Raw genomic sequence first — 27141 nt, 5'->3', positions numbered from 1 at the left:
GAGAAGGCTCGCGATCAGTGGCCGTGGTGTCGCGCGGATGATTGGCGTCGGGTGGTTGAAGAAAGGCAACAACAGCGTGAAGCCGACGAAGAGCACGCCGACATGAAATTGAGCGAAGGACGCTGTCGGCCAGATGGCGCTGAGGGATCAATTACTGCATTGGTGGAGTAGACAGAAGTGAAATGGAGCTCCTGCGCCCAAGGTCTGTGCCCTCCACTTTGGTTGCCGCTACCAAAACTGGCAGGCATACCACGGGCGGGTGTTTGAGCTTGGGCGGGCGAACATAGCGCCCGCAATTTTCATAGGGCCTAATTTGCGCGTGCAGATTTAGCGAACGCGTTGACTGGCAGTCAGCAAGCCGTTGCGGTGGAGCGTCACGCTTGGGTTCACCGCAGCTTATGCCGTCCGGCGCTGGGCCTATCCTCCGCATTCTGTACATGACAAAGCCCAAAGGGAGCTCGCTACTGCAGAATGCATCATGAATCCTCCAACGGCAGAAAAATTCAACTTCGGCGCCACTTGGACTGGAGCGAAAGGCGGGGAAGTCGTCATTACAGTTTTGCCCGCGGAGTTGTCGTTCCCGGTCCGAAAGCTGTGCCTGACATTCGAGAGCACGACAAAAGACTTCTGAGCAGCTATCCACAGAGACGTAGCACGTCCTGCCTTTTCACGGGAATTTGGCCTGCAAGAGCTGACTGAACCAACGTAGGCGACTCGACTCCCCCAGTATCAGTGCCACCTGGTCCGCGAAGCTTCTTCTGTGTACAAGGCGGGCTCTGCAGTACTTCAGACCGACCCCTCACAAATAAGCATAATGAGATAGTAGGACACCGGGAAAGAGAGAAGAGTCTGAGATAGAAGCTGGTGAGCATGCATTTTACCCAAGGTACTGTGCCGATATACCAACCCGATCACGACCACAAACCCAGGCACTCTCCCCTCTTCCGGCTTGGGTATAAACTTTCCTCTTCCCTCTTTCATGTCGGATGAAGAGGGTATGTAAATGCAATCGCCAAAGTATGTGGCAACGAAAGGCAAACTGCACAGCCGGGTAAATTCTCCCGTCCGCTCATGCCATCACATCCACATCGCCATCCTCATCTTCGTCTTCAACCGCCCTCTCCTTCCCCTTCTTACTTTTCGCCCTTTCCTTCTTCCTTTTCACGGACTCGAGATATCTATCCAACACATCCCTCGCATCCACCAGATCCTCCTCCGTGTACCAGCTCACTTTATCCGGCGGCCAATTCACCCACTTGACCAAGTAGTGCCACTCCCCTCCAAAGAACTTGTGTTTGATAATAGACTCGATCTCGAATTCTTCTTCCTCCGGCTCTGGCTCCCATGATACGCCTTCAGCGGGCGGATGTAGCATCGACGATGCTTGGTGTCTTGTCGATGGGGTTGCGATAGTGGCAGAAGAGCGGCGGCGTTTTGAACCTTGGGTCCCTGTGATGGTGGATTGGCTGGCGTGTGGTGTGGTATCGAGGTCGGCGGTGGGATCGCTTCCTTCTGTGTCTTGCCGCTGTGATCTCGGCTGCCGAGTGAAGTTGGATGCCGAGAGAAGGCTAGTAGCGCGGTTATTAGCTCTAGCTTCTGAGCTTGAGCGCGAAGGGGCGGCGCTAGAACGTAGGGAGCGTCTCTGGCTGCTTGCGCTGTGGAAAGACTGCACAGTGGAGCCGCTGGAGATAGACGACCGTCGTAGCCGGGCCCCTCTGGCGGACGTGGATTTGCGGACGGGGGAGGCTGTTAACGACACATTACTGAGGGCAGCCACATCACTGGGCGTGGCCCTTCTTTGTCGAGCGTGAGATGATGCTGTGTTCGCCGTCGCGGATCTCCCTCTCCGCCTAGTTCTGGCAGCATGCTCAGACGGCACAGACGATTGCTCCCTCGATAGCATGTCTCCGCCAGCCCTCCACCGTCCCGAATGCTGATTGTTCTCTTCCGACAATGCGAGTTCATCCGTCTCATCTGCTGAGCCGGGCACCGCCGCCGTTCCCCTCACATTTGCCGGATTGACCCATGCCCCGTACTCTGCTGTCTCTGACCCCGTCTCCACGGTTTCCAATTCTACCTCCGGCCCTACCTCCGGTTCTACCTCTTCGCGGTCCTCTCCTCCGACCACGCCCATGACCTCTGCCGTCTTCAGCATTTTCTTCGGCGGCCTGCCTCTTCTCCGGACCGGCGGTAGCCCATCGACAAACTCCTTGGTCGGCTTCTTCTTTGTCTTCTTTATCTTGCCAGGACCCACGGTGTGCGTCGAGACCGCCGCCGCTTCCGCCGCATCAGGAGGCCCATCCGCAACGGCGGCTTCATGCGGAGCAATCGGCACCGCTGGTGTTTGCTCAGTACCACCAGTAGTAGGCCACCCCATCATCGCCCGCTGCACCTCCCTACTAACCAGCAACACGGCGCCATCCTCGTCCGTGATGAAGACCATATCATCCTCCCATTCCAGCTCGAAGCGCTCCAGCTCCGCCGGCGATACCCAGTCCAAGATGTCAGCGAGCCCGACCGAGTACTCCTCCGCATCATCATCATCGTCCGCGACATCTCTGCCCCCTTCCGCGTTGTCCCCGTTCGTGCCGTGCCCGTCCACGCCGCCATCCCACCCCATCCTTCTCTTCCCGCCATCGCCGTTTGTATCCCCCGCCTCTCTGGACCTCTCCTCCCCCGGAACGCAGCGCCTAACACGCACACGGTACACCGGCTGGCCGGACGCGATGTCGTACTGGCGCGACACGATCTCTGTGCGGCGGCGGCGGCCGAGCGGGCAATCGGACGGCGGGGTGGGCGTAATGGGCGGGATATCGCGGTTGGGGAGGTAGTACAGCGGCCAATGGCGTTCTGCTTCATCGGGTTTCTGGTCGCCGTTGGCCGCTGCGGCCGGCGTCGTGGCGGCGGTGGCGGTTGTCACGCCATTGCGCTGTTGTGGAGCCGGATTAGCGATACCTTGATGGCCCGGCGGCAGCGCGCCAGCAGCACGCCAATGGCCAGGCTATGAGCCGGAGAGGATGGGAAAGGTGTACGGAACGCTTGCCTTGGAGATTGTACTCGCCGCCGTCGGCGCCGTTGGAGGGCCCGTTCTGCGGACGCGTTTGGCGGGGCGCGACGCGTCGGACGACATTGGGTGTGCAGGCGAGCGAGTCGTGGGAGGGTGCGGGAATGCGGGACGAGTACGCGCGATCTTGTGAGCGCGCCCGCGAGCCCACACGCCGGTCCTACCCAACGCCAATTGTGAGTCAGCCAATCAAACTTCAGCGGTGCCTCGACCAGCGCCGGTCCCCTGTGCGAAGCGCGGGAAAATCTCTCGCTCCGTGACCGAGCGGGCTTTCTTTCGACGACAGGTCTTGCGTCGTTTCCCACTTGTGGTTTTCATGCGCCGACGGCGGATGGGTGGATGGGCTCATCGACAGACTCGCGACGATGGTTGGCCATCAATGGGGGCGGCGATGTCTTTCAATAAGAGAAAGCAGCTCGCTCAAGGAGGGAAACTGATTGCTCTGAGGGCGCTCTTTCTTTTACGGTAGTAAGTCGCCATTCAATCTACATGGCGCTGGGTGCTATGGGTGGGCAGCCGGCGGTGACGCGCGGAGTTGGAGATGACGAGATGCGCGCAGAGGAAGAGCGCTCCGACCGACGAGCTCCCCCAAAGCCAGCCACGTTGAACGGTCTTATATTCACCTCCAGAACGTTTTTTGACGGCAAGGTTGTAGCTGGAAAAGAATAAGTAGGAAAGTGTAGTGATCCAAAACCCCCTCACGACCGACGGCGAACGAAGGCCGCCGTTCAACGCCATGAGAAAGGCCAGGCAGCCCGGAAGTGGCTGTTTGCTCCAGAAAGCAAACACCAGAAAACCCCCTACTCAGTCAGCGCATGGCATCCGCGCGGATTGCATATCATGAATTGCCTGCGGGCACCCGATTTGTGTTGCGCCAACTCCCCATGACGAGTCTGGCTTTCACTCGCGTCCATCCGCTGCTTCATAGCCCGCCCACTGATCCACTAACAGTTCAACGGGAGATGGAGGAGCCTGCAGAGCCTCAACCTTAACCAGGTCTTGTTATTTTCGGCCGCAGCATCGCTGGCTTCGCGGGCGGGTTGGCAGGCGGAATGAGCTTGTGGGTCGCTGTACCGTGAACTCAACACCATAACGCGGCTCTCGTGTCTGTCAGCAACCGTTCACTCCGGGACGTAGCTCACTCCGCCGCAAAGCTTGCTCATAATGACCGGCTTCTCTCAAGCTCCGCTTGCAGCTTTCGTATGATAGTCTCAGGCTGGAGCAAGGGTCATCACGTAGAACCACCGAGGTCATGATCATGAGAAGTTTGATTCGAATGCTAAATATGATCTCCAAGACAGGATAGAGTCCCTCCGCTGCACCCCTTCACTCCCAAGTCCGTGTATCCCAGCCCCAGCCTGTCCTCCACCGAGCAAGTATCCGAATATCCGACCGTCGCGAATGAGAATGTGGGTAGATGAAGCTATTGTCCGGACGAGAATGTCGAATTTTTGAAGGCGAAGCCACCTGGGTATGAGCACGAATTAGCAAAAGCCTCATTCAAAACACCAAGCGCTCATCAAAGTCTCCAAACAAAGCACACGCATCAGTCCAGCTCTGCCTCCGAAGAGGCGTCTTCTCCGAACCAGGCACCTCCCCCACCACGTCCACGTATCCACCAGCCTCCCGGCTACAACAGGCAGCGAATGCCCGCCCCCAGAGGGACGAACAATGACCGGGTTCATTCTGCGGAATCGAGCAATTAAGCAAGACCCGGCCCGTGACGACCCTCCTCGGAGAAGCCAACGGACAGCTCCAGACGATTGCCACGGCCTCCACCTGATAAGCCCAAGGACGAGACTGGCGTGTGAGGGACGACCGTGTCCGCAGCGGCAGGTCGGCGTCCAGTCCTCAGATCTGTTCTTTGGGGCCTCAAGGGCCCTCATCATTGTGTGCGAAGTGTAGGAAGAAAGGAAATGTGGTGGACGTACTCTCGGTCATGGCGGCGGTCGGAGGGCTCGGAGGGGAGGACGGGGATCGGGGTATCTGCGACGTGTCAATGATTAGCGCGGATCCAGAGAAGGCGTGAGAGAGAGACTTCAGTGAATCGACGAAATAGTCAGGAGCTCGGGTTCCTCATTACCGGCTGTCTATCCTCACCTGCGCAACCACAGCACGAAACTCGCGTTCTCACATGAGAAGCTGCTTCGTGGAGAGTAGCGAAAGGTTCGAGAGAGCGCGGTTGGGACAAGTGAAATAATTGTCATCATGGAGGGTGGGAAGGTGAAGGAGAAGAGAACCAACGTACCGGAGGACATTCGGGAAGCCGAATGGCGAGGGAGTCGGCAAGGCCTGCGAGATGGTTAGTGGATGAAGTTCTCAAACGATGCGAGACTTGGGAGGGGAGATAGCAAGATCAGACCAGCTCAAACCAATCCATCAAAACCCGTGATCCGAAGATCTCACCCGCAGGTTGGGTTTCTAAGATTCTTTGCCTTTTTAGGAACCGAAGTTCCCTCATCATGACATGCGGAGGGAATGGTGAAAAGAAAATGTAGACGTACTTTGCAAAGCGGCTGTCTGATGAGCAGCAAAGGGAGGTGTGCACCTCAGGTGAGGATCGAGGCGAAGAATCCCTGCGAGATTGAGGGAGTTAGTCAGAGGTCTCAAGACAGGTGGTCGAAGGCAGGAATGAGAAGGGAGTGCAAGGTCAAACAGCTCTCTTGGTCAGCAATGAAACCCAAAATTCCGGGTTTCTCAGGCCAAGCCCCGTCAGAGGCTGGCTTTTGGTTCTTCTCATGGTACGAATGGGGGATGCAGGAGTGAGGGGATTCGTGACTCACCTGAAGAGAGGAGCCAGAGGAAGAGGGGGATCAGAGAAAGAAAGCGGCCCATGGGGGTGAGGACGAGGAAGATCTGGAAGTCATGTGGAAAAGTTAGCGAGGGCTCTCAGGTGAGGGTGAGGGAGAAATGCAAGTGTGAAGGAGCTCAGAGCTCTCTTTTTTTGTCATCTGCAACCATGGAACAAGACGTCGAGTAATGTCCCTTGCCGTAGCCGGTTGCCGATCAACTCAAGTGCAAGTTTGGTCATCATTGGCGGGAGAGGGAGTCGGAGAAGTCGAACTTACCAGAAGATCTGGGACGAAGGCAAGGAATTGCGACCATCACGGTCAGGCGTGCTGGGTTGAGGCAGAGCCCAGTGAGGCAAGAGCCCGGAGGCAGCAGCGGCGAGTTTCAAAGAGAGAGGCACTTGACCTAAGCCAAAAGGCAAAGAGAGTTAAGGACGAGGAACCAGCAGAAGCGCGACGATGATATGCGCGAGCCCGCGCACGGACCCGGCCATCACCCACGCCCGATCACCCGCCCCCAGGCAGCCAAGCCGCCTTCGGCAGGCACGATGCGCCAGCAGCGCTGGCCAAGCTGGTTGCGGTGGTCTGCTTGGTGTTGCAATGGCAAGCCCAGCGCCCGCGACGGCTCCCGCATCCGGTCAGACAGCCCACCCGTGAGGTTATGCAGAAGTCGCGAACGCAAAGTAGAGTAGCGCCGCCGCTGTCCGCCGTGCAGCACACGCGAGGCTTCCAGGTGGCTTTCGACGAGCGCAAGCCCTGCGGCAATGATGTTTCCCGCATGATGGTCCGTCTGGAGCGGCTAAACCGCGCAGCTCCGGAGGCGACGTCGGCGAGGCCGCCGCTCTACATGCCTTGGCCATGGTGTTTTGCCAACCACGAGGACTACCGCCACCTCGTGCAGTAAGATTCTCTCCCATTCCTCGCATAATGCCACAGCTCAACCATAGAATCGTTCCTGAACTGCCGCATCGATGCTCACCCCGTGCAATGGCCGGCCGAGTGTGCAATGCCATCAATGCAAGCTACCTTGCCTGTCGAGAGATGGTTCCTTTCTCATGCGCTTCCCATGCCAGTCGACTCTGCAATCTCCACTACCAGGCTCAGGATGTCGATGATCCCCAAGCCTGCCCGCTGAAGAACCCGCAATAGAAGCACAAAACGCCACCTGTAATGATTCAGCCTCCAGTGTCAGTCAGACTGCTTCCTTCTGAAGAGAGTGCACGCTCAACCGCTGGAAATGCTTCATGACAAGCTTCGTGCTCCGCACCACCTATGAGCGGGCCCATATTCATGCGATCTTGGGGCGAGCGGCGTCTTCGACTATCACAACAATGAGCTCAACCCCGTCAATCTCCGAGCAGTGCCACAGCTTTCTAGTTTTTTTTCTCTGTGCAGTAAACAAAAATCACTAGCCACACTCAAACCGTCGCTCCACACCGGAGAACCATTTTCAGGGTTCATTGCCTCATGCATTCATGCTCCTGGGTAGCCGAAGCGTCGTCATGTCTTCTGTGTTCTCTACCTGAATGAACCTCTCGAGGCACCACAGCATGGGACATGTGAGCAGAGTGACCAGATTCAGTGTGGGAAGAGCACAGCCGCACATCGGTAGTAACGCGATGCGGCGAACTTGGCACCATTACAGTTGCTGTTCTCCAGCTACGCGCTCGTGCTTGTAGTCCGCACCTCGAACCTATTGATTCCACACTAGGGTACTCCCCAGGCCAGGCGCAGTCTGAGCCGGCAGATGCAGGACAGAGTCGTCAAATCCTCCGCTTGCAAGTAATCTGAAGCGACGGGAAACCGGTCCCGAACGGCGCATACAGCATCCCACGAGGGAGAGGCCTCTGAGGCACAGCTATGAGCTATATGCTGGTGGCGACCCTTTTCAGAGAAGTCAGGGTGCGGCCGCTGGGCATGACTCTGCCGAGCGGTCAGCCACAGCCTCTCAAGCGCCTCAGATACTCCGCACTCTTCGTGAGAGCCCAAATCCAGCGAGGCGCAGGTCTTGCGGAGCGCCCTTCCTAAAGCTGAGACACGCACAAGCCGACGCCGCTCAAAGCCAACGCTTGGGTGAGTGAGCGCCCGCCCGCCTGCCCACAGCACTTTTTCTGGGCCGGAAGCTCGCAAGCTATTCACCCGCTAGACCCAGGCCCCGATTCTTGCACCCTCTACTGCCGTCGCCGTTGCCGTCGCTGCCGCTGCTTATCTTCCACGCATGGTGCTTATCTGCCACACACGGTTCTCAATCGTCAGCCTGCCAGGCTCTTCAGCCAGCGCACCGCGCGGGTGCTGGTGCAAGCAAACCTTTATTGAGGCCCACTGGCGGGCGGTTGCTCTGCGCTCAGGCCAGCGGCCTGTCTGGCAGGCGCGTTATTCCCGCTCCGCACAGCATCGAGTGGCACGCGACGCAGCGTACTGCAGTGCAAAGGTGCCCAACGCCCGCCTGTATTGCTGGTTGGTGATCGTCAGACTCATGCACCCGCTATCCTTCCCGCATCGCGAGCGCCAATGGCACCGCCCAGCGACCTCTTCCAGCCCGTTCGGCTGCTCATGTCGAGACTTCGGCTTGCTGCCACTTCCCCATCCATGACGCGATGTTCTCCCCGACGCCTTTCCCTGAGATTGGCTGCCACTGCCGTTTCCTCGACTGTTTTCCTCCAGAGTGTAAGCGAGCAGCCACGATGTTCGGCGCTGCCATCACTGCTCACCAGTACGCCCAAATTATGGCTCGTCCCAATGTTCTCTCCTGGGTGGCTTATCTGGGTTGATTTCCTGCTAATTTCGTGGGCCTGATTCCGTGCCTGGTCCCTTTCCTGCGCTGCTTCTGGTGTCGTGCTCCTTGTGTCTGCGGTCACTTCCAATTTTTCACCGCTGCCCGCCCCGTGACTTCATCCACAGGGCGCGTTTGCCCGTATTCTCCTATACTATCACTGTTCGTGTGGCGTTTTTGCTAAATAGCCCTTTCTTTAGTGCTTCTACATGTGCCACGGCCCCGCGTCCAGGGTACACCGGCCAAGCATTCAGCCGCCTAGCGCAAACTACAAGACGGCAACATCTAGCACAACCAAGATTATTCCAGACAAATTCCATGCCGTAGCAAATGAATCTTTCTATTCCGCGCCTTCAGGGTCATGTCAGATCCGCTGTGGCAGGCCAGTCGATGCCAAGGCGCCTTGACCCATCAACTCAGGCCAGCCACAGCTCTGTTTGTGCACTCTGTCGCGCTCACACTGCCTCCATCGTCCTTCTTCTTGCTATAGCCTTTCATTCCTCCCTGCTCCTTCCAACTACGACCTCGCCAGCATCAGCAGCTGCACTGAAGTCTTCCTTCCCCAGCACCGTATGGCCTTGCGGGACCCCTTCACACGGCGCATGGACAACCAGATAACGAGCCACGCGCCGTCGTCAGCAAAGGCTGTGCGGGATCCTCAATATGGAGGCTATAGACGAAGATGTTGTCCCCTCTCTTGAATATGTTGTTTTTAGGGAAACATAGCAGGTAGATGAGCAGTCCGCTAGATATCAGGCCCGCTCTGCCGGGCGAGGAGGAATGTCGGCTGTATTTCTGACAAGAGCTGGTAGAGAAGGACAATGGCCGGATCCCTAGACAGGAAACACAATCTGGTGTCACAGTTCGTTCTTCGGGGCTTCTGTTTGCTCGGCTCGGGCTGGAGAGCGGATGTGGCATAGTCAATCCTTAGATGCAGCCCTTCGGTTTCAGTATCGCGAAGGTCTCGTGCACATCTAAAGTCGTGTCATGGTGTTGAAGGCGCAACGTATTCTGCTATTCTAACTGCGTGTGTGAACAAACTCCGTCGTCGAACCAAGATGCCTGCTACCTCAACTTCTTTGTCCTTTCTCTCTCTTTGCCATAGCAGATTCCTCAAATACCGTTCCTGCACATTCCCCGTATGTATTCCCAGCAAGTCCTTCGACGCTCAAACCAGACCCTTTCACCCCACAAGAGCATGCCATCTACCATTTGCGAATCCCAGAACCAGCGACATCTCTCCTGTCAGTCCATCCACTAGTGTTCTTTATTTCTCTGTCGAAGGTCGTTCGTCGGTCGGTTCCGTTCCGTTCGGCTCGCTCGATCTCGTATGTGTGCGGGTGTCAGCGGCCATCCATCAAAGCAAGGGGAATAGTGAAGACTTACCGCTCTCACCACCATTTCGGTCAACCCCAGCTCCTCATCCTCCTCCTCCTCCACCAACACACCAAACGCGAAAGCACGAACAAACAAAAAAGCAAACAACACAAGGAAATAACAAAGGAAACCCCAACCCCTCCCCTCTCGAGACCTAATTACCGTCCCTGACGGCGGCCTCTTCGCCCTCTCGAAGGGCTCCCCCTTAACCCCCACCTCCCCTCCTCCCCTCTCCTCCCTTTTCCCTTTCCCTTTCCCCCCTTCATTCCCTCAGACGGCGCCATGATGCACGGCATTTCCATGGTCTTACCCGTCCACGCCGGGGAGACGAGTACTTCGAGGTCGCCCAGCCTTGTGCCTTTTGCCTTTACCTTGTTTTATCTTGGGTGGTGATGGTAGATTGGGACGGCGGCAGGCAGTTTGTTTGGATTAGTGGCTGGGCGTCAGCGTTTCGTTTTGCGGTTTCGCTGAACTCGTCTCCCCTTGGCGCGATTCCCCGTCCTGGCATTTTATGCCGGACTCCGGTGGTGTCCTTCGCGAGCTTTGATTCGAGCGCTTTGATGTGGAGTGGGTTTGTGCGCTGCTCGCGAGGACCTTTTCTCATTTTTTTTGTTCTTTTGCCGTGATGCCGCGCGCGCTGCCCAGGTTTGGTTTGCTCTTTGGAGGGTGAGCGGGCTGGAAGTAGAGGGTAGTCAGTTTTCGTTTGCCCTGGGCGGCGCGCGCGGCTTGCGTCCTTCTCTTTTCCTGACGCCGAGAGCCTCTTTAGTGCTCCCATCCTTTCGTCCTTCGCTCTTACCCTTTTCCTTTTTCTTCACCGTTAGTTTGTTGGAAGGGAGACGCGTTTGCCGCTGCCGATAGCTGCAAGCTTGGAGCTTGAGAGTTTGAAAGCGTTGCGTTGCGTTTGGATTGCATTTGCGTTTGCGGTTTGCAGCAGCATCGGCAGCGGCGTAGCGTAGGAGTTTTGCGGTCGTTGTCAGCGATGCAGCCAGAATTTTGAGGGTTTGAAGCTGCTCGAATTGACGCTGACTTGACCGCGCGTCTCCCTTCCCCTTGCATCCGCGAGCGGCGACTCCGGCTGGAACTGGATTGAGGTAGTTCCTTATGGCCATCGAATGAGAAAAGCCAGGTTCTGTCTCAAGGTCGGAGGGTTTAGCGATCTGAGAGTTTGGAGATCAGAGAGTTGAAGACCCGAGACTGAACCTTTGGAGTTTGGTTGAACGACTGAAGGTTCGATTCGTTCAATGCCGTTGTCGCGCTCGCAGAACGCGTCGCTCCTGTCATGCATGTTAAGTGCTCGTGATAGCTCGGTGGATGGAAGCGAGATCCCGGTATCGCTTCTCCGAAAATGGCTAGACGCGGCTTGAGAGAGAGGTTCGCGCCGGTCATCTCGTGGCTTGAATGGAGTGAGTGCCAGAGAAGGTCGCCAATGTCCTGGGCCTCAGAAGGAGAGAGATGCAGGCCAGACGGACGGATGGATGGTAGGTGAGCTGAGCGCATGAGTTTGCGGAGCGTGCTTCTGCCCGAGTTTCCTCGTTTCCTCGTTGACATGCCGATTGAGAAGGGTTTCGCGGCGTCAGAGATGTGGTTTGGTTCAGTGATGAGGGGAGGTCTCGAGGGCGGGAAGCGTGAGGAGCTGCTGCCGGAGCCAGAGATTGCAGAAGGAGTTTTGCGTGGCTGGCGGCGATAGTGGGGCAGCTCGAGGCGGAGAAGCGCTGTCGATGGAGCGTCGCGCTTTCTCCTGTAGGGCAGTTGGAGCGGTCGTCTGGACGAGTTCGTTTGGAGAGGAACTGGAGAGTTTGCGTCCGATCGTTGCGTCCATTGCCCTTCAGAATATGGAGTTTCAAATTTACTTCCGGGATCCTTGGTGTCGTTTGGTGAGGAACCAGCACAAGGCTGGCAGGAAGCGGCGCAGCGAGAATAGAGAGAAAATTCTGTGCTTGAGTCAGTCAAAGCCGCGGCTTGAGGCAGTCGGAAATGGAGAACTTACTGTTTGCTGCGCCCTTCCGTGCTGTTACTGAGGGTTTGACATGCCTGCTACCAAGTTTGGTCTCGCCACGATGAGGGTATGGCTCGACGAAGATTCAGAGTTTGGAGTTTGGAATTTGGTAGGTTTCTTGGTGTGGTAGCAGGAACATCGACGATGTGGGCGCGACCATGCCCTGAATGGTGAGACGTCGCCTGCTTGTGACCTTGCCAGAATTTTGTGGTAACTGCCGCCGCTCTGCTGATTGTGAATTTCGTGGTCTGTTTGACCAGGTTCAGAGGAGATTGTTACTCGACTCGGAGATGTGGAAGATTGGAAGTTGGGAGCAGTGCAGGCAGCGGCTATTAATTTTTTTGTGAGTATGGGCAAGGTCATCGGCAGCGTTGGTTCGCATTTGCCATGAAGCTGAGATCCTAAGCGCGGCGTCCGATCATGAAGAGGTGATCTGGTGGAGAACCCCACAGGACATTGGAAAGGAAGCGCGGATCCATGCTTCGCAAGCAAGGCTGATCGTCTCCAGCGGCTCGTTCGTCTCGGGTCTCGGTCCTGTATCCTTTGTGCAGCTTGAAGATTTTCTGCAGAAGGAAGAGTCTTTCAGAGAGCGTGATGACTTGGTTATGTCTTCGCGTGTTTGGGAAGCGATTCGCCGCTGCTGCGTTGTGGAGGGAGAGTATTGTGGATGTTTGAGACTTTCAGAGAACCGTTCGGAGCCGCTGTGAATCAAATTAGAAAAGAAAATCACACTGTGACAGCTGCCATCCTCTGCCTCTTGAATATGGTAAAGCCCTGTAGAGAGTGGAGTAAGAAGTTGGGCAATGAGGCAGAGGCGCCAGCGCTGAACTCGTCGAGGGTGCGTGATCACAGGAGCGATCTCGATGGGCATGATGGAGTCCCAGCACCAATTCAGAAACGCCGAGCTCAGGCTGTCGTAAGACAAAGCTGTCGTGAAAGTCCGCCATGTGGGAAATCCTGAAAAAAGACACCGGTGTTCCGAAGCCTCAGTTCGCCAGCAGCTCAGAGAGAAGGAAACTCGTGAGATATGAGCCGCAGCAAAGGATGACGAGGCAATGAACCAAGGACTCGCGCAAGGTGCAATGATCAGTAGAGAGCGATCGTGTTGTAAAATCCCCGCTGCACCGAAGAGAGAAAAGGCGCAAGTCCTGGCTGCTGGTACACCGTTCGTGTCGAAAATCCGCCATAAGAAAAAGGTTGACTCCGGCCTTCCGAATAGCCTCTGCATGCTAAAAGCCCGAGTGAAATGCGTAAGGAGGAGCATGGGCAGCAATGGAGAGAGGAAGTTTGGACGAGGCTTGCTCGGGACTCGCGCAAGGTGTGTAATCATCGAAAGACAGCGATGAGTGAAATCCCCGCAACACCTGAGAGAATAATAAGAAGAAGCGCGAGTCCAAGCTGGTGGAAGGTCCGGTAATCGGAAATCCGCTCGAAAAGAAAAGTTCTGACAAAGCTTTCATCTGCCTCTGTGCTGCTGAAAATCTCGAAGAGAGATAAGGACGTGAACAGCGAGCAGTGATGAATGAGGAACATCGTGAACAGGAAATCCGCACAAGGTGCTCGATCAAATGAGGAGTGATCGTACCCAGACGCACCGAAGGAGGAGTGCAGATTCTCGTCGTAGAAGAGGCGTAAGCTCAAGGACTCGTGCAAGGTGCCAGATCAGAAATGGTGGTCATGATCGAAAATCCCCGCAGCACCAGAAGAGAGGGAAGCACAAGTCCGAGCTCGCAGAAAGCCGTAATGTCGGAACAGAAAAGGTCGAAATGCCGTGCCTTGAAAGCCTCGAAATGCCATGGGCGCGCTTCAGAATAGGGAAGAAGCCAGGACCCGAAATGGAAGAAAAGGCAAGGAAGAAGAGGCGTCAGCTTTGGTTCGCACAAGATGCCCGATCGATGAGGTGATCGTCAAGCCACAAGGCCATTGCATCTGAAGAAGTCGTGGATCCAAAGCCATGGAAAGGCTAGCATGTCGATATCCGCCGTAAAATAAAAAGGTTTCTCGTTTTTGGCATGCGCAAAAAAGGACTTTTGGGTGGCGTGACCGGCAGCTCGCGAGAATCGATAGAGGTCAGCCGAAGAGAGGAAGAAAAACCAAATGTCGATGCAGCAAAGCATATCCGGGTGACAGCGGCAACTCCAGAAGAGTCGATGAGAACGAAAGCCGTCGGGAAGGAAGAAACCGGAAGCGCTCCGCAGAATGCGCGAGAAGTGCAGCGTGGACAACGCATCATCAGCGAGGAAAACAACCATGGAGAGGCCGAACGCTGAGAAGAGAGGATGTTGCCCAGAAAAGGCTCGGAAGTCGAGAAGAGGTCGTCGAAACAAGCCAGGCCGCACGAAGAAAAAAAGCCAAAATCGTTGAAGCAGGTGAACCGCAAGTGGAAGCCGAGGTCGCGAAACCGAAGACTGGCACGAGCAGTTGAAACCGTGGAAAACAATCGATAGAGAAACCGTGAACCGTCAAAAGCCACCCTGGTGGAAATGAGGAGGATCGGAAGAGGAATTCAAGGCGCAGGGAACAAGTCTCGGCTGATGAAACCTACTCCTGAGCATCCGTAGCCTCCCTGGCTTCCCTCTCCTGCTGCTCGCCCTCGAGCCTCTTCGCGAAAGCCATGACGGCAGTACCGAAGTACCTGCACTCTTGGTCAAACGAGCGTTCGGAGCGACTTTCATCGTTCGCGGCATCCTGCGTGGCTTGCCAGTTGTCTCGAACGGCGAGGTCGTACTTCCAGCCCGTGGCGAGCGAGTCGCACATCTTCTCGAGCTCCGGCAACCACTCAGGGTGCGGAATGCGCCTACCCAGGCGGCGGAACATCGTGAAGTCGTAAGACGTCGTCGGGATGGAGTAACTGGCTGGGAGCGCGGGCGGGCTGTCAACGGCGTCGCCATCATCGTCAACGGAATTGTCGTCGTCGTCGGAGACGTCGTCGTCGTCGGAGACATCGTCATCGTCGGAAAGATCGTCGTCGTCGTCGTCAGCGTCAGCGTCAGCGTCAACAGCGTCAGCGTCGGCGTCGGTGACGGTGGCGGGAGCATCGTCGGTGGCGGGAGCATCGTCGGTGACGGTCAGGGTGGCGGCCTCGATCGGGAAATCTCCCTGCACGCTCTCGTAGTCGGGCAGATCATCCTCCTGCAGACTCTCGTAATCGGGCAGGTCGGGATCCTCGGGAGAACTCTCTTCCATGGCCTCGTCAGTAGCGGCCGGATTCTCAACAGTCTTCGTCTTCCCGGCAGCCGAAGCATCCGCTCCCAACGTCGACAAGTTGCCGGAAATGGTGGGAGCTCCGAGGCTGATGTCGTTCGCCAGGTCATCCAGGAATGCACCTGCAAGAACAGACGGAGCGACAGGAGGGGGGGCGGGCAGAACGGCAGAAGACGTCGAAGAAACCGCCGTGGCGTCACTACCAGCTGGCTTCTTCTCCTGCGCCGGGCGAGAGAGGGAGAACGAAGAGGTGGACGAGCCGGCGCTGAAAGCGGAGGACGACACACTCGACGAAGCCGCGACGGAAGAGAAAAGACGAGAAGAAGCCGAGCTGGCAGAGGACGAGAACGAGACGGTGGAAGAGCCGAAAGAGGCAGCAGACGAGGGACTAGTGGTCGTAGGCCTGTTGCAAGCAACAGGGGCGCTGCTGCTGCCCATCTCCACATCACCGACAGAGCTTCCGCCGTCAACGTCGGCGCCAAAGGCAACCTCGGCATCAAGCATCCACTCGGCGCAGACAGAGCCGTCAATCTCCACGTCCCACTCCGAAGAGCCACCCGCAGGCACGGACATCTCGACTTCGTGACTCGCCGCTGGGAGGGGGAGGCGAGCGGTGGAGACAGCACTGTCGCCGGTCATGGCGACATCAGTGACAGACAAGCTGCCAGCAAACGAAGCGACGACGGGCGCGACGACAGCGCTAGCGTCCTGCATGGGAACAGCAGGCGCGGGGGCAGCAGCAGGCGCGCTTGAGACACACGAGGTCTCGTCGTTGTCGGTGGTGGTGGTGGTCGAGGTGGTGGTCGTGGTGGTCGACACAACAGGGGCCAGACCTGTTTCCATGGCCGGCTGGGGAAGGCCGGCGGGGACATCATCGGACTGGGCGGTGCGGAGGTCGGAAGACGCGGCGCACGACGACGGCTGGGGGGTCTGGACAGGAGCGGAGGCCGGAGCCGGCGCAACCTGGGCAGCCGTCGTCTGTTCCTGGGTGCCAGACGGGACACCAGACGCAAGACCGGGACCAGAACCAGAGGGGGGAGCGACCGATGTGCTAGAGGCGGGGACACCGGCGGACGAAGCTTGTTGAGCTTTTTGGAGGGCCCAAAGGCTCTTGGCTGTGACTGTGCTCAGGCACACCAAGACGATGTCGTTGTCGATACGACGCCGTTTAATGCGATCAATCGCATACTCCTGCTCTTCCTGAAACGGGCGCTTCAGGAGCTTGCCGTCCGGGCCCGGGCGCAAACTCTTGCACATAGCTGGAGACTTCTCAGCTCCAGAAGTCTCAGCCGGAAGCTTGTCGGTGAGGAAAACATCCTCCATGTGGACGTCCTGGTTGGACGACGCAAGGTCCTCGACATGGACCTGCGGGCTGACACTGGAGGAGCTCTCCGACGTGAGCTCGATGCCCTCCATGGGTCCGGAGGAAGAAGAAAACTCGACTCCCTCCATCTCGCAAGGAGACATGGCGAACTCGACGCCCTCCATGAACTCGGCGGTGTACTCGGAGATCATGGTGAAGATGTGACGGATGTGAAGAAGGTGAGGTGGGCGGATTGTGAGCGGAATGTGGCGGGTGAAGATGGTGGTCGCTGAAGCTGCTTCGGACTTTGCTGAAGATCGCTGGTGTAGACGCTCGCGCGGGGAGGCGGCAGACGTACTCGTGGATATCGCGGTGTCGACGAAGAAGCTGGTAGGAAAGAGAGGAGGGTTGGCCGGAGGAGGACGACGACCATATGGACCGTGGAGGCTCGCTTAGCGGGCCACGGTGAGGTTTCACTCCGGGAAAAGCGAAGCTGGCCAATCACAGGCCTGCGTGCTGCGCGCTGGGTGAAGACACTGTCACTCATTCGGCAGCAATGGCCACTGCGGAACCGCCTGAAGCAGCCTATGAAGGCTCGGAATGCATGAAAGCTGGCGAGCTGGCGGTCTTGGGCGAAATGGCCATGAGAGGCATGTCTACAACGGGCGAGCATTCGGGCAAGGCTCAAGCAGAATATACTTCAAGAGATGAAAGCCGTAGATGGCAAGAAAGCACACAAAATATGTATATATCATTGACTGATATCGCATCTATCTCAGACAGATGGTCTCGTTTTGTATGGAGAACGATGAGGCCCGGAAGGCTTTTATACACAAACATCTGGGGCCCGCGGGCAAGCCGCCAGCGCAGGCGCAATCAAGGTCGCGCGGATTCAGCTTGCACTCCATATTTGACAGAAGATCGCATTCAGTCCTATCTATAGATTTCAGAGTCGCGCAAAGCGTTATGGCGACACAATTCCTCGAGGCGCAAAACAATGCTCGCACGACGTTGACGTGGTCCGTGCGCGTGGTGTTGCGGAGAGCGCTCCACCCCCGGACGCCACACGCCAGCGGCGCGCCCCGCAAAGCTTGAATCTGACGGCGCAAGTCAGCGGTCTCACAGTCTGAATCACTGCCGAAGACAGCATTGATAAGCTCTGGTTCTTTTCGTCGCCAGCAAAGCCCAACGCTAGCGTGGGCGCGCCGCCCGCGACGTGCATCGTGACAACGAGCGACGGTTCTCCCAGTGACGTCATCAGCTGCGGTCGTGACAGCGGGCGCGCGCTCGACGCGGGCGAGTGAAAAAAATTTCGCTCTCAGGCAGCAGCGGTGCGCTCAGGCAGGAAGTCGCGTGCTCAGTGATGCCAATTGGCGGGGGCTGCCTGTGGCCTCACTTCGCGTTCGTGGCAGACACAGGTCTAGATCTTCCGCCGCCACCCTCCAAATTTGCAGAATCGTGCCGGAAGATCTAGCTCTCACCTGGGGAAAATGCCTATGCCGCTCCTGACCGCCCAATTGGTCACTGAAGACAAAGCGGCCGCTTGTATGGCAGTGGCGCCATCGCGCAAACACTTGAGCTTGCTTCAATGAGCAAACAGCAGAAAACTACCAGAGCGCCAGTCATCAGAAAGCAATACATTTCCGAAGCAGAGAGCGCATAAGCTTGCTCGCGTGGAGCGGCGAGCGGGATCCCCAGCCCATTCCTCAGCTGCAGTCTGGCAGCGGCGGGCAGCCGGAGCATAAGCCGTCCTGCCATAATCGGCGCTTGGGTGGGCGGCCAGCCAGCCGCCGACAGCAGCAGCGCTGGCAGACCTGGTTTGCGGTAGGGTGGGTGACCATGGGCTACAGCGGCGGCGGGCGGGCAAGTGAAAATTTTTCACAGGAAGCAGCTTCAGCACCAGCGGGCGTAGTTTGCGCTTCGGTGGGCGGCCATGAGCGGCGGGGGCTGCGAAAAGCGCTGTCAGCGGGCGTGGATTTAGCGATCGCGTTGACTGGCAGTCCATAAGCCAGTGTTGCGGAGGGTCACAGCGGCGCTGTTTGGGGGGCCCCGCCGCTAATTTTAGGGCCTAATTTAGGCCCCCTCCCGCCTGTTGCAGGGCCTGCCAGGCACCCTCGCCGCGCGAACGTCAACGCGGCCTGTTCAAAGTTAGTCGGTTTTGCTTGAGCAAGCGGCGGTCGTCCAAATTTGCGGCGCCCCCAGAGGCTGCAGCGCCCGGAGAGTCATAGGCCCCTCCCCCGTCCGCTCTGGCCGGTACTGCCTGCGTCCCGCCCCTCTGCTCGTACACATTGCTCTTGCCGTCGCTGCCTCCGCCGCCAACGATTCACGTACCTGAGATGCTCTACAGCACACACAGCGCCGCGCATCGACACAGTCGCATTTTCTCTCTTTCTTCATGCGCCCGAACGCTCCACCTTGATGACACCCTGCCGTCAGCACTCCACTCCAGCACTCTCAGGTCCAGACCGGCCCTCGATTCGATTCCGCACTGCCGCAAATCCCTTCTGTTCTCCACACACTTTCGCCCCTGAGAATATTCTTGGACATACTTGGCACAGCGGGAAGGCGGATAGATGGGAAATGTTTGCGCCAATGGAGAATGCACCTTCCTGATGGATGGCTCAAAGGAGCCCAACGCAGCATGCCTGAGGACTGGAAATTGGGTGAACAAGCTTGAGTAAAAGAAAATCGTATGCCCAAGAGAGATAGACACGGATGGAAAGAAAATAACGCCTTGGAAGCGGAAGGGGAAGGCCATCTTGCACGCACGTTGTGAAGGACGGAAGGCCCCAGCGGTGGTGGGATCTCATCCATTAACCTGTAATGGCAACGTTGGGGGGTTCTCGGCCTCGACTGTAGTAGTGCGCCAGAAGCTTATTAAGGTCCTCTCTTCCAACTGGCATTGATGGCATCCGTCTGAGATGGAAGTGGGTAAGAGTCCTTTTCGGGAATTCTCCTCAGGCATCTAAAGTCCACCGTTACTCTCTGTTTTTCCCCTAATCAGAATCCCTCTTCTCTTTCTACTAAGTATACATCGATGACATTACCATGTTTGACCGAACTTTTCAAGGAGAGGCAAGACGAGAACTTCGGCGAAACCCTGTTCAACAACATATGGACCTATGAAGACATGAAAGGGAGGCATGACGAAGAGGAAGCGCTGGATTTCGTCGTGATTCAATGCTTCATGGCCAAGAGCTGGAGCGCTTCCACGAATTGCAGTCTATTCTTCGTGAGCAGCATGGGATCTTAACGTCACAACAACCAATCCACGTCAGACAAAAGATATACCTTTGATCTCAAATCCATAGAAGAGAGAACCGAGGCGTTGGCCAGCAGAGCAGGCCCTCTGAAAGTAGCGATCATCTTTCAAACATGAGAGCAAGCCCAATATGCTTACAATCTCACTGGTCAACCGTAAGGAGCACCGTCTCTCTCTAGCCTGGAACGGCGGTCAAGTTGTTTTTGTGTTCAAAAGTCCCCCTTAAAATCCTTTCCTTCTCATCGAACGCTGTCATATAATTCTCCGTATAGAGATACCATGCCGAATAGAAATAGCCAAAAGTAAATGACATATCCGCTGTTTTTTTCTATGTATTTGTGATCTGTAGAAAGGCTGATTGATTTTAAAACTTAATTTGCTAAAGGGCACTTACAATAATTAATCCACCGCACTTCAAGCGAGACTCACGTCAATTCTCCATGGAACGAAGCATTTCAACCCTGCTTTACATCCCAGCTTAGTTCTTCAAAATACGAATTACCTTTTTGGGCAAGCAGTGCGGCGATGCAACGCTGACAAACCCTTCCACCAATCCAGACTCTTCAGTGGAATCAAATAATTCTGGGTAGATATTAGTTTGGTCATCTGTGCGTCATTTGCAGTGCCAACAAAGCATTAAGGCGTTTCAATTGGCCAAACCGAACAAGGTTTTACTTCCCATCGAGTATGCGTCATCCGCTAAGCATCGAGAACACTATACTTGTTTCCATGAAAGGTGCGCGAAAGCATTGCCCCTGCCAGATCCAGACCCGATAGGAAAACGGATGATGGGATGAGACGATTGCGGTATTCTGAGCCGAGAGCGGGGTCATGAGGCCACACTTTAATAAATGATCGGGGATGTGTGGAGAAGTAGCTAGGCTGAAATGCAAGAAGGGGAGCCCTGGTCTGACCTCTCCGCCAGATTTCAGCTGAAGGTTGCGCACAACGCAACAGAATCAATTCCTCCTCTCATCTGCTCACAACACTCCATCCCAACTCTGTCAAAATAGACCTGGCAGCCTGAATATCTCCCTTCTCGAAATTTCCGGGGCAGCCTCACCCAAAGTAATATGCCAAAGCCTATTTGACGTTCCACGCAGGCTTGTCAGCTGCTTCGGTTGTGCAGCCGAGGCAAAAGATGTGGACCTGCATCTCCGCACGCGCCAAATGTCTTTCCCCTGTTCCTGACTAACCACATCAAGCTCCGAACTGCCTATGTGGGGTAGTTTAAGCTCATCTTTCCCGCCACTACCCCGGATTTTCTCCACATCTCGCCGATCACATTCTCTCTCCCCTCGTTACTCGCTATCATGTGCGTTTGTAATTATTGGTCTGCTCATCATTGCCACAGGAGGAAATGGTGCGCTGAGCGGGGGAATTTGCAACCTGCTGTTACCGTGATGAGGGGTCCGAATTGCTGGAAACCAGCAGGATTCAGCCCGGGTATGACACGTTTTCGCGTTGATCCAGGGCCTCTTTTAACCGCACAGCGCCCGTTTCGAGGGCTTAAATTTTTCTCGCGGTTTGGTTTCAGTCAAGTACTCCGTCCCCGAAAATAATTGTTTTTTCGAAGAATCCAAAACAAGAAACGTCTCACCACCATGCAGTTCAGTACTCTTCTGGCTACCCTTTTGTATTCATCGGCCGCCCTGGCCATGCCGACGGCCCCGGCCAGACAGAACATCGACAAAAGACTGCCAGCTTCAAGCGAGACCAGTGAGAGTGAAGCTGTTCCATCCGGTGCTGCGGCTTTCACCCAGGCGCTCGTTACCATCGGAGACAACCTCAAGACGACCAATACGACACTGAACGAGTACTCCGGTGGTCTGAAAGGTATCGCTCAGCTGCTCAAGATCCAGTCAGCAACCAATGATCTTGGCGATTCCATCACCGACGCAACTGCTGTCGCGAAAGCAACGGACCAGCTGAATCTCACGGACTCGTACTTCACCCCTGATCACCTTACTTAGACCGGCTACTGACCTACGTGTAGCGCCACTGTTGGCCAGCAATTCTTGCAACTTCAGCCGCAGATTAATAGCTTGTTGGACAACATCAAATCCAAGAGACCGGAATTCGACAATGCGGGCTTCGGCCTGATTGATGTCATCTCTCTTCTGAGGTCAAACCTCGAAGACCAGAAGGAGGATTCCAAGGAGCTTGGCGACGCTGTGAGTAAAAGTTGTTTTGTTTCTCTCCCTTAGCTGCCACGATATCTAGCATCTCGGTGTCATACTTTCGCAAATTAAAATCCGCAAACTCTATACTTACACCTCGTTAGACCATTGCCATCTTGGATCCAGCCCTCACATCTACTGCCACGACCATCAACGAGGCAATTCAAACCAAATTCGATGAAACTATCGCTGTGTATCAGGGTCGTGGCGGACTCATCACAATTCCGCCAGGCCTTATCGGCTTGCTCGATGATGGAAGCGGTAACTGAAGCATCGCTGCTTCATTTATGGATGGAAAGGAAGTCATTTGCATGCGCTCCAATTCAAACCCACGAGATGATTAATCCATGTGTATAGGAAAATGTCAATTTATGTTGAAATGTCATAAATGAATGCACGTGCAATGTTGATAGTGGCTGAAGAAAGGAATGGGGCGGCGGGCCTATTGCTCACCATACTTTTTTATTCATTTAATTGCCCTTGAATCAGAAGAGGAGGACGAAAGTGGTGGCGCTCATTAACTTTCGTGCTCATGTATATTTCTCTGGCGCTAGACTCCACCGAAGTTCGGCCCGCCCGCGAGCCCTGAGCGTGCATTCCGCGGACCCCGACGGCCGTCCAGCTTCACGCGGCCCACTTGTGGCCATCGCGTGGACAATGCAAAATTTACCGCACGGCAATATCCTTGGAGTCAAGAATCGCTGAGGCATCCGAAAGGCGAGCTTCCGACTGAGCAGAGGAAAAGATGATTGAGTGTTGCCTGCCTCCCGCCAGCTGCAGCGTTGAAACACTAAACCTTGTGACATTGCCACAGCGCAACACTCTCATCACAGCCATCGCCATCACACGCCCCTCATGCACCACGCCTCAACAGCGACGCGCAAACATCCTCTGAGCCTTGCTCGGCACCGCCACCACCAGGACCACGGCAAACAAGCCTCACTCGCGCCCGTACAACCCGTGCCGACTTCCACTCTGCGCCACGCCCGTGACGTCACGCTTGTGCGCTGATTCGCCGCAGCCCCCTGTCGGCACTGCCGCACGGGCCGCGATCCGGATCGCTCGGCGTCATCGGGCTGTTGGTGGTGCGTCTGGCCCTGGCCTTTGCCTCAAAGCTTGTTGCTTTTATTTAAGGGTCGGGGCAGCACCTGAGGCATTTCGAATCTACTCTTGCACTGCTTATCTACTGCGACTTCTGCCCGTTTGACGCGAAACGCATCTTCTACTCTGAACACTCAAATATCGACTACTTCGACACACAATATGTCCAACCGCCCGCCTTCTTCGACGGTGAGTCGCCTTTCCCTTGGCATATCTGGTTTGAGCTGGGACATCGACGGCGCGACGCGTGCTGCTCATCGCCGATTTGCTGGACGGATGGATGCGTCGGCAACGCGTCGCTGGTGCGGCTCCCACAAGTTCCACCTCCGCAAGAGAGCCTCTCGATCCCTTGCTGTCGAGCAGATGCGAGGCTGGGCGCTGAGCATCTCCGGTCTGTCTGGCGGTGTGCGGCGTTGTGAGATGGAGTCACCTGCATCACGCCTCGACGCGCTCGGACGTGCCTAATCAGCACTCAAGCAACATCAAGCTCCACGAATCATGACTCCGCACTACTCCAAAACGCTAGTCGCTGACGACGCTTACCACAGTCTGACGTCCTCCTCTACTTCCTGGCGCTCTTCGTGCCGCCTGTTCCCGTTTTCATCAAGCGCGGCTGCGGCGCCGACTTCCTGATCAACATCTGTTTGAGTATCCTCGGCTGGATCCCCGGTGTGCTGCGTAAGTTGCCGCCTTTGAATATTTCTTCGTGCAGTGTGCTGATGAAGCGTAATAGATGCATTCTGGATCGTCAGCAAGACCGAGAGACCCGCCATGTAAAGCCGCTATTGCCGATGATGGGATGAATTGTGGAGGGCTGTAATGCTGGGATGAAACGGATGATTTTTTGTTTGGATATGGATACCCGCTGCTGATTTCGCTATTACCCCGCCATTGTACTTTTTCTTTCTGATAATCCACATTCCTCATAGCGCTCTTTCCCCCGCCTCGCGTGTTCCCGTGCTACCGTGCTCCCACGATGGATGCTGACGTCAAGACGGGGCTGCCCCACAGTGACGCTTGGAAATACCACGGCTGACAAATTAGCGTCCGCGAACATCACGTCTTTATAAACTCCGGGGAACAACTCCGCCTCCGACAAACAGTGGAATCACAATCAAGAGACTGATATTGCCCAAGATGACCAACTACGCACGCGTTGCAGCCGTCACAGGCGCCAATAAGGGCATCGGCCTCGCAATTGGTCAGAGCTACCCCGCAGCCACAGCACCCCACACGATTGCGCAACGCTCCACAGCAACATCCCTCCACACAAATGTCCCACTCCCCTGACTATCGCTGCTCCGTTCGGATGATCGGAGCCTGGTACTGACATGGCAGATCGACGACCGCAGTCCGCAACCTCGCCCTCCAGTACCCGGGCTCTGCCCTCAACACTGGACCCCTCATCATCTACCTCACCGCCCGCGATGCCTCTCGCGGAGAAGCCGCGCTGAAGACGCTCGAGTCAGATGACCAGCTGCTTAATGCGAAGGTGCTGAAAGCCCAGGGCGGCCCCGTCAGCCTCGCCTTCAAGGAGCTGGACATCAGCAAGAAGGAAAGCATCGACGCCTTCGCCGCCGACCTGCAAAAGGACCACGGCTCCATCGACGTCGTCATCAACAACGCCGGCATCGCCATGGAGGGCTTCGGTGCGTGCTCCCCCTTCATCCCCACATCCTCCCCTCCCCCCGCTCACGCTCCCCCCCCCCATCACGAACCCAAAACTAACAGCCTCCACCCCCCAACAGACGCCAACGTCGCCACCACCACCCTCGCCACAAACTACCACGGCACCCTCCACTCCACCCTCTCCCTCCTCCCCCTCCTCAAACCCTCCCACTCCTCCCGCCTCATCAACGTCGCCAGCATCGCCGGCTCCCTCTCCAAGTACCCCCCCTCCCTCGCCGACGAATTCCGCGCCGCCGCCCGGTACCCCCAATCCCAATCCTCCTCCCAACCCCCCATGACCCCCAACTCCCCCCTCGCCGCCACCGCCCCCGCCACCGCGCTGATGCAAGTCTTCACCGACGGCGTGCGCGCCGGCGGCACGCACGCGGAAAAGGGCTTCCCGAGCGCGGCGTACGCGGTGAGTAAAGCGGGCGTGATAGCGATGACGAAGGCCGTCGCGGGGTGGGAGGCGGTCGTGGCGCGGGAGGAAGGGAGGGAGGCGCGGGGCGTGCAGGCGTGTTGCCCGGGTTGGGTGGTGACGGATATGACGAAGGGGAAGGGGGTGAAGAGCGTGGATGAGGGGGCGCGGACGCCGGTTTGGTTGGCGTTGGGGAGGGAGGGCGGGGAGGTCGTGGGCGGGTTTTGGGAGGGGGAGAGGGGGGTGGAGTGGTAGGTGCGCTGGGATGGGGTGGGGCGGGGTGAAAAAAAGTCTTTGTGCTGTCGAGACTAAAACTTCAATATGGCCTCTTTGCGCTGTTGTGCTTCCTTGTCGGTTGGTTGAAGGGCCAGATGCCTGCCTGAGGGTGATGTGCTACGCATCAGGTGCTTTCTTATCTTCGTCTGTCGGCCAATACTGAAAGTGCGGGAAACGCCTTTGCCCTCTCGTTGGAGTGTATACCGCATTGTCTACTTTTCCGGAGTTGTTCATCACTACTATTTCATCGCTTTGCATATTCTGCCCCGATCTCGGGCGAGTCCGACATGGTCGTGGTGCGTTATTTTATAGCGATGATCCATCCCCAGATCTCCTACCTCTGTGAATTTTACTGAAAGGATAGATAATCGACCTTGGCCATGTCGTAGAGATTTCCCTTTGAGAATACCTTTGTCAGCTCTAAGGCAATTCCTTCATTCATTCTAGGACAGTGCATCTACCGATTGGTGTGTAAAATTGCCCACTCGGCAGCTTTCAATATTTCCCATTCTTGTTTCTTTTCTTTTTTAATTGTAGGGTCGTTGATTGATTTATTGACTGTTTGGTTCCTTCCGATCTGGACAAGTCATTGCAAGGCTTGCCTGTGTAGGCTTGTTGGCCACTTTCAAGCCACGCGCTACCTAAAAAAAAAAAAAAAGGTAGAGTTCAGCTTACACCACTCCTACTCGTGCCCTTGCCTTTCATCTTATCTTCAGTTTTCCCCTGATAACTGACCTCATCTCTCCCTTCAAGGTTCCGAAAAGCTCTTGCTGCATCCTCTTGACCTACGTATGAGGTAAACTTCTAGGTTCGAAGGTCTGAGACGAACAATAATTCCTCGGGACGTTTTTTAGGCACCCCAATCTATTTACTCTCAGTCTGTCTGATTATCTGTTCATATGCCCGGACGGATCGACATTTGGGATCCATTTCTATACGGCGCCCCCCTTTTACAGTCTACCGCACCCCAATTACCTATATCCGACAACCTCACCCCCCGCTTGCGCGCGTCATCACCATCCACACAACCCATGCTCAACTCTCAGGTGCACTAACACATTTACCACGTCCTCGAGAATTTATATGTTGTCGGAGATGCCAACTTCACGATATTCGCCACTGATTGAATGATTGGCTACGCTGTCTTTGCTGCTGCTGCCGGTCATAATAGCATCATTACCAACCTATCATAGGGCTTTTTGAAGCGATTGAAGCTACCCATTAAAGTTGCATACCCCTTATACCTGACAGAGCTTTTGATACTCAGTGTAAATACGGTCAGTTAGCCTTGTGTCGTACTGCATTCAGATTGAGGCAAGCTGGGTATATACTGTACATTGTCAAATATCAATGTCTTCGATTCTCCTTCGATTACGACTTTTATTCCAAACAAACACAAACAGTGGCAGATCAGGAAGACAATGTTCCAGAAGTTCCCCGCCGCCTTAGCAGCAGCATTGACGACCTAGAAGGCCCAAAATCTCGGCGCCAAAATGCAATACAACAACAACAAGGAAGCAAACGAAGGTGTTCTCGACATAGTCTCTTAACACTCCTATATAACGGGTGAAAATTAGGACAGGTAACACGAACAATGCATTGTCCAGGGTGAACACCTTGACATTCACTGGAGTCTCGCTCCCTTATCTTTCCTGCTCATCCCCGGCCCTTCCTTTACTTCTCCACCCCGACACACACTTCTTACCTTCCTACCGAACGATCAACCCCAA

General features: G+C 55.9%; 6 protein-coding genes across 6 annotated transcripts; 2 read left to right on the top strand and 4 right to left on the bottom strand.

The window, feature by feature from the left end:
* Window positions 1-1069: 1069 nt before the first annotated feature.
* Window positions 1070-1375, bottom strand: LTHEOB_6406 (Chromo domain-containing protein; the record flags this gene model as incomplete). Its single annotated transcript, XM_035515659.1, has 1 exon — window positions 1070-1375. The coding sequence occupies one exon, from the start codon at window positions 1373-1375 to the stop codon at window positions 1070-1072; it is 306 nt and encodes a 101-aa protein (XP_035372989.1).
* A 403-nt stretch (window positions 1376-1778) lies between these two features.
* LTHEOB_6405 (Chromo domain-containing protein) lies at window positions 1779-3130 on the bottom strand (the record flags this gene model as incomplete). The annotated part of the gene is made up of 3 exons (XM_035515658.1): window positions 1779-1850; window positions 2009-2929; window positions 3098-3130. The coding sequence occupies 3 exons, from the start codon at window positions 3128-3130 to the stop codon at window positions 1779-1781; spliced, it is 1026 nt and encodes a 341-aa protein (XP_035372988.1).
* Window positions 3131-4936: 1806 nt separating this feature from the next.
* Window positions 4937-5899, bottom strand: LTHEOB_6404 (uncharacterized protein; the record flags this gene model as incomplete). The annotated part of the gene is made up of 4 exons (XM_035515657.1): window positions 4937-5050; window positions 5313-5356; window positions 5569-5640; window positions 5848-5899. The coding sequence occupies 4 exons, from the start codon at window positions 5897-5899 to the stop codon at window positions 4937-4939; spliced, it is 282 nt and encodes a 93-aa protein (XP_035372987.1).
* An 8641-nt stretch (window positions 5900-14540) lies between these two features.
* Window positions 14541-16718, bottom strand: LTHEOB_6403 (uncharacterized protein; the record flags this gene model as incomplete). Its single annotated transcript, XM_035515656.1, has 1 exon — window positions 14541-16718. One exon carries the CDS (start codon window positions 16716-16718, stop codon window positions 14541-14543), a length of 2178 nt encoding a protein of 725 aa, XP_035372986.1.
* Window positions 16719-21372: 4654 nt separating this feature from the next.
* Window positions 21373-22217, top strand: LTHEOB_6402 (Antigenic cell wall galactomannoprotein; the record flags this gene model as incomplete). Its single annotated transcript, XM_035515655.1, has 3 exons — window positions 21373-21713; window positions 21765-21942; window positions 22053-22217. 3 exons carry the CDS (start codon window positions 21373-21375, stop codon window positions 22215-22217), a joined length of 684 nt encoding a protein of 227 aa, XP_035372985.1.
* Window positions 22218-23211: 994 nt separating this feature from the next.
* LTHEOB_6401 (Carbonyl reductase) lies at window positions 23212-25390 on the top strand (the record flags this gene model as incomplete). Its single annotated transcript, XM_035515654.1, has 4 exons — window positions 23212-23238; window positions 23598-23727; window positions 24402-24698; window positions 24798-25390. The coding sequence occupies 4 exons, from the start codon at window positions 23212-23214 to the stop codon at window positions 25388-25390; spliced, it is 1047 nt and encodes a 348-aa protein (XP_035372984.1).
* Window positions 25391-27141: the final 1751 nt, after the last annotated feature.

The sequence above is a fragment of the Lasiodiplodia theobromae genome (assembly GCF_012971845.1).
Source record: "Lasiodiplodia theobromae strain AM2As chromosome Unknown scaffold_18, whole genome shotgun sequence".
Taxonomy (NCBI): domain Eukaryota; kingdom Fungi; phylum Ascomycota; class Dothideomycetes; order Botryosphaeriales; family Botryosphaeriaceae; genus Lasiodiplodia; species Lasiodiplodia theobromae.
The sequence above is the reverse complement of the archived record's forward strand: the minus strand, read 5'-3'. Positions and strand labels throughout refer to the sequence as shown.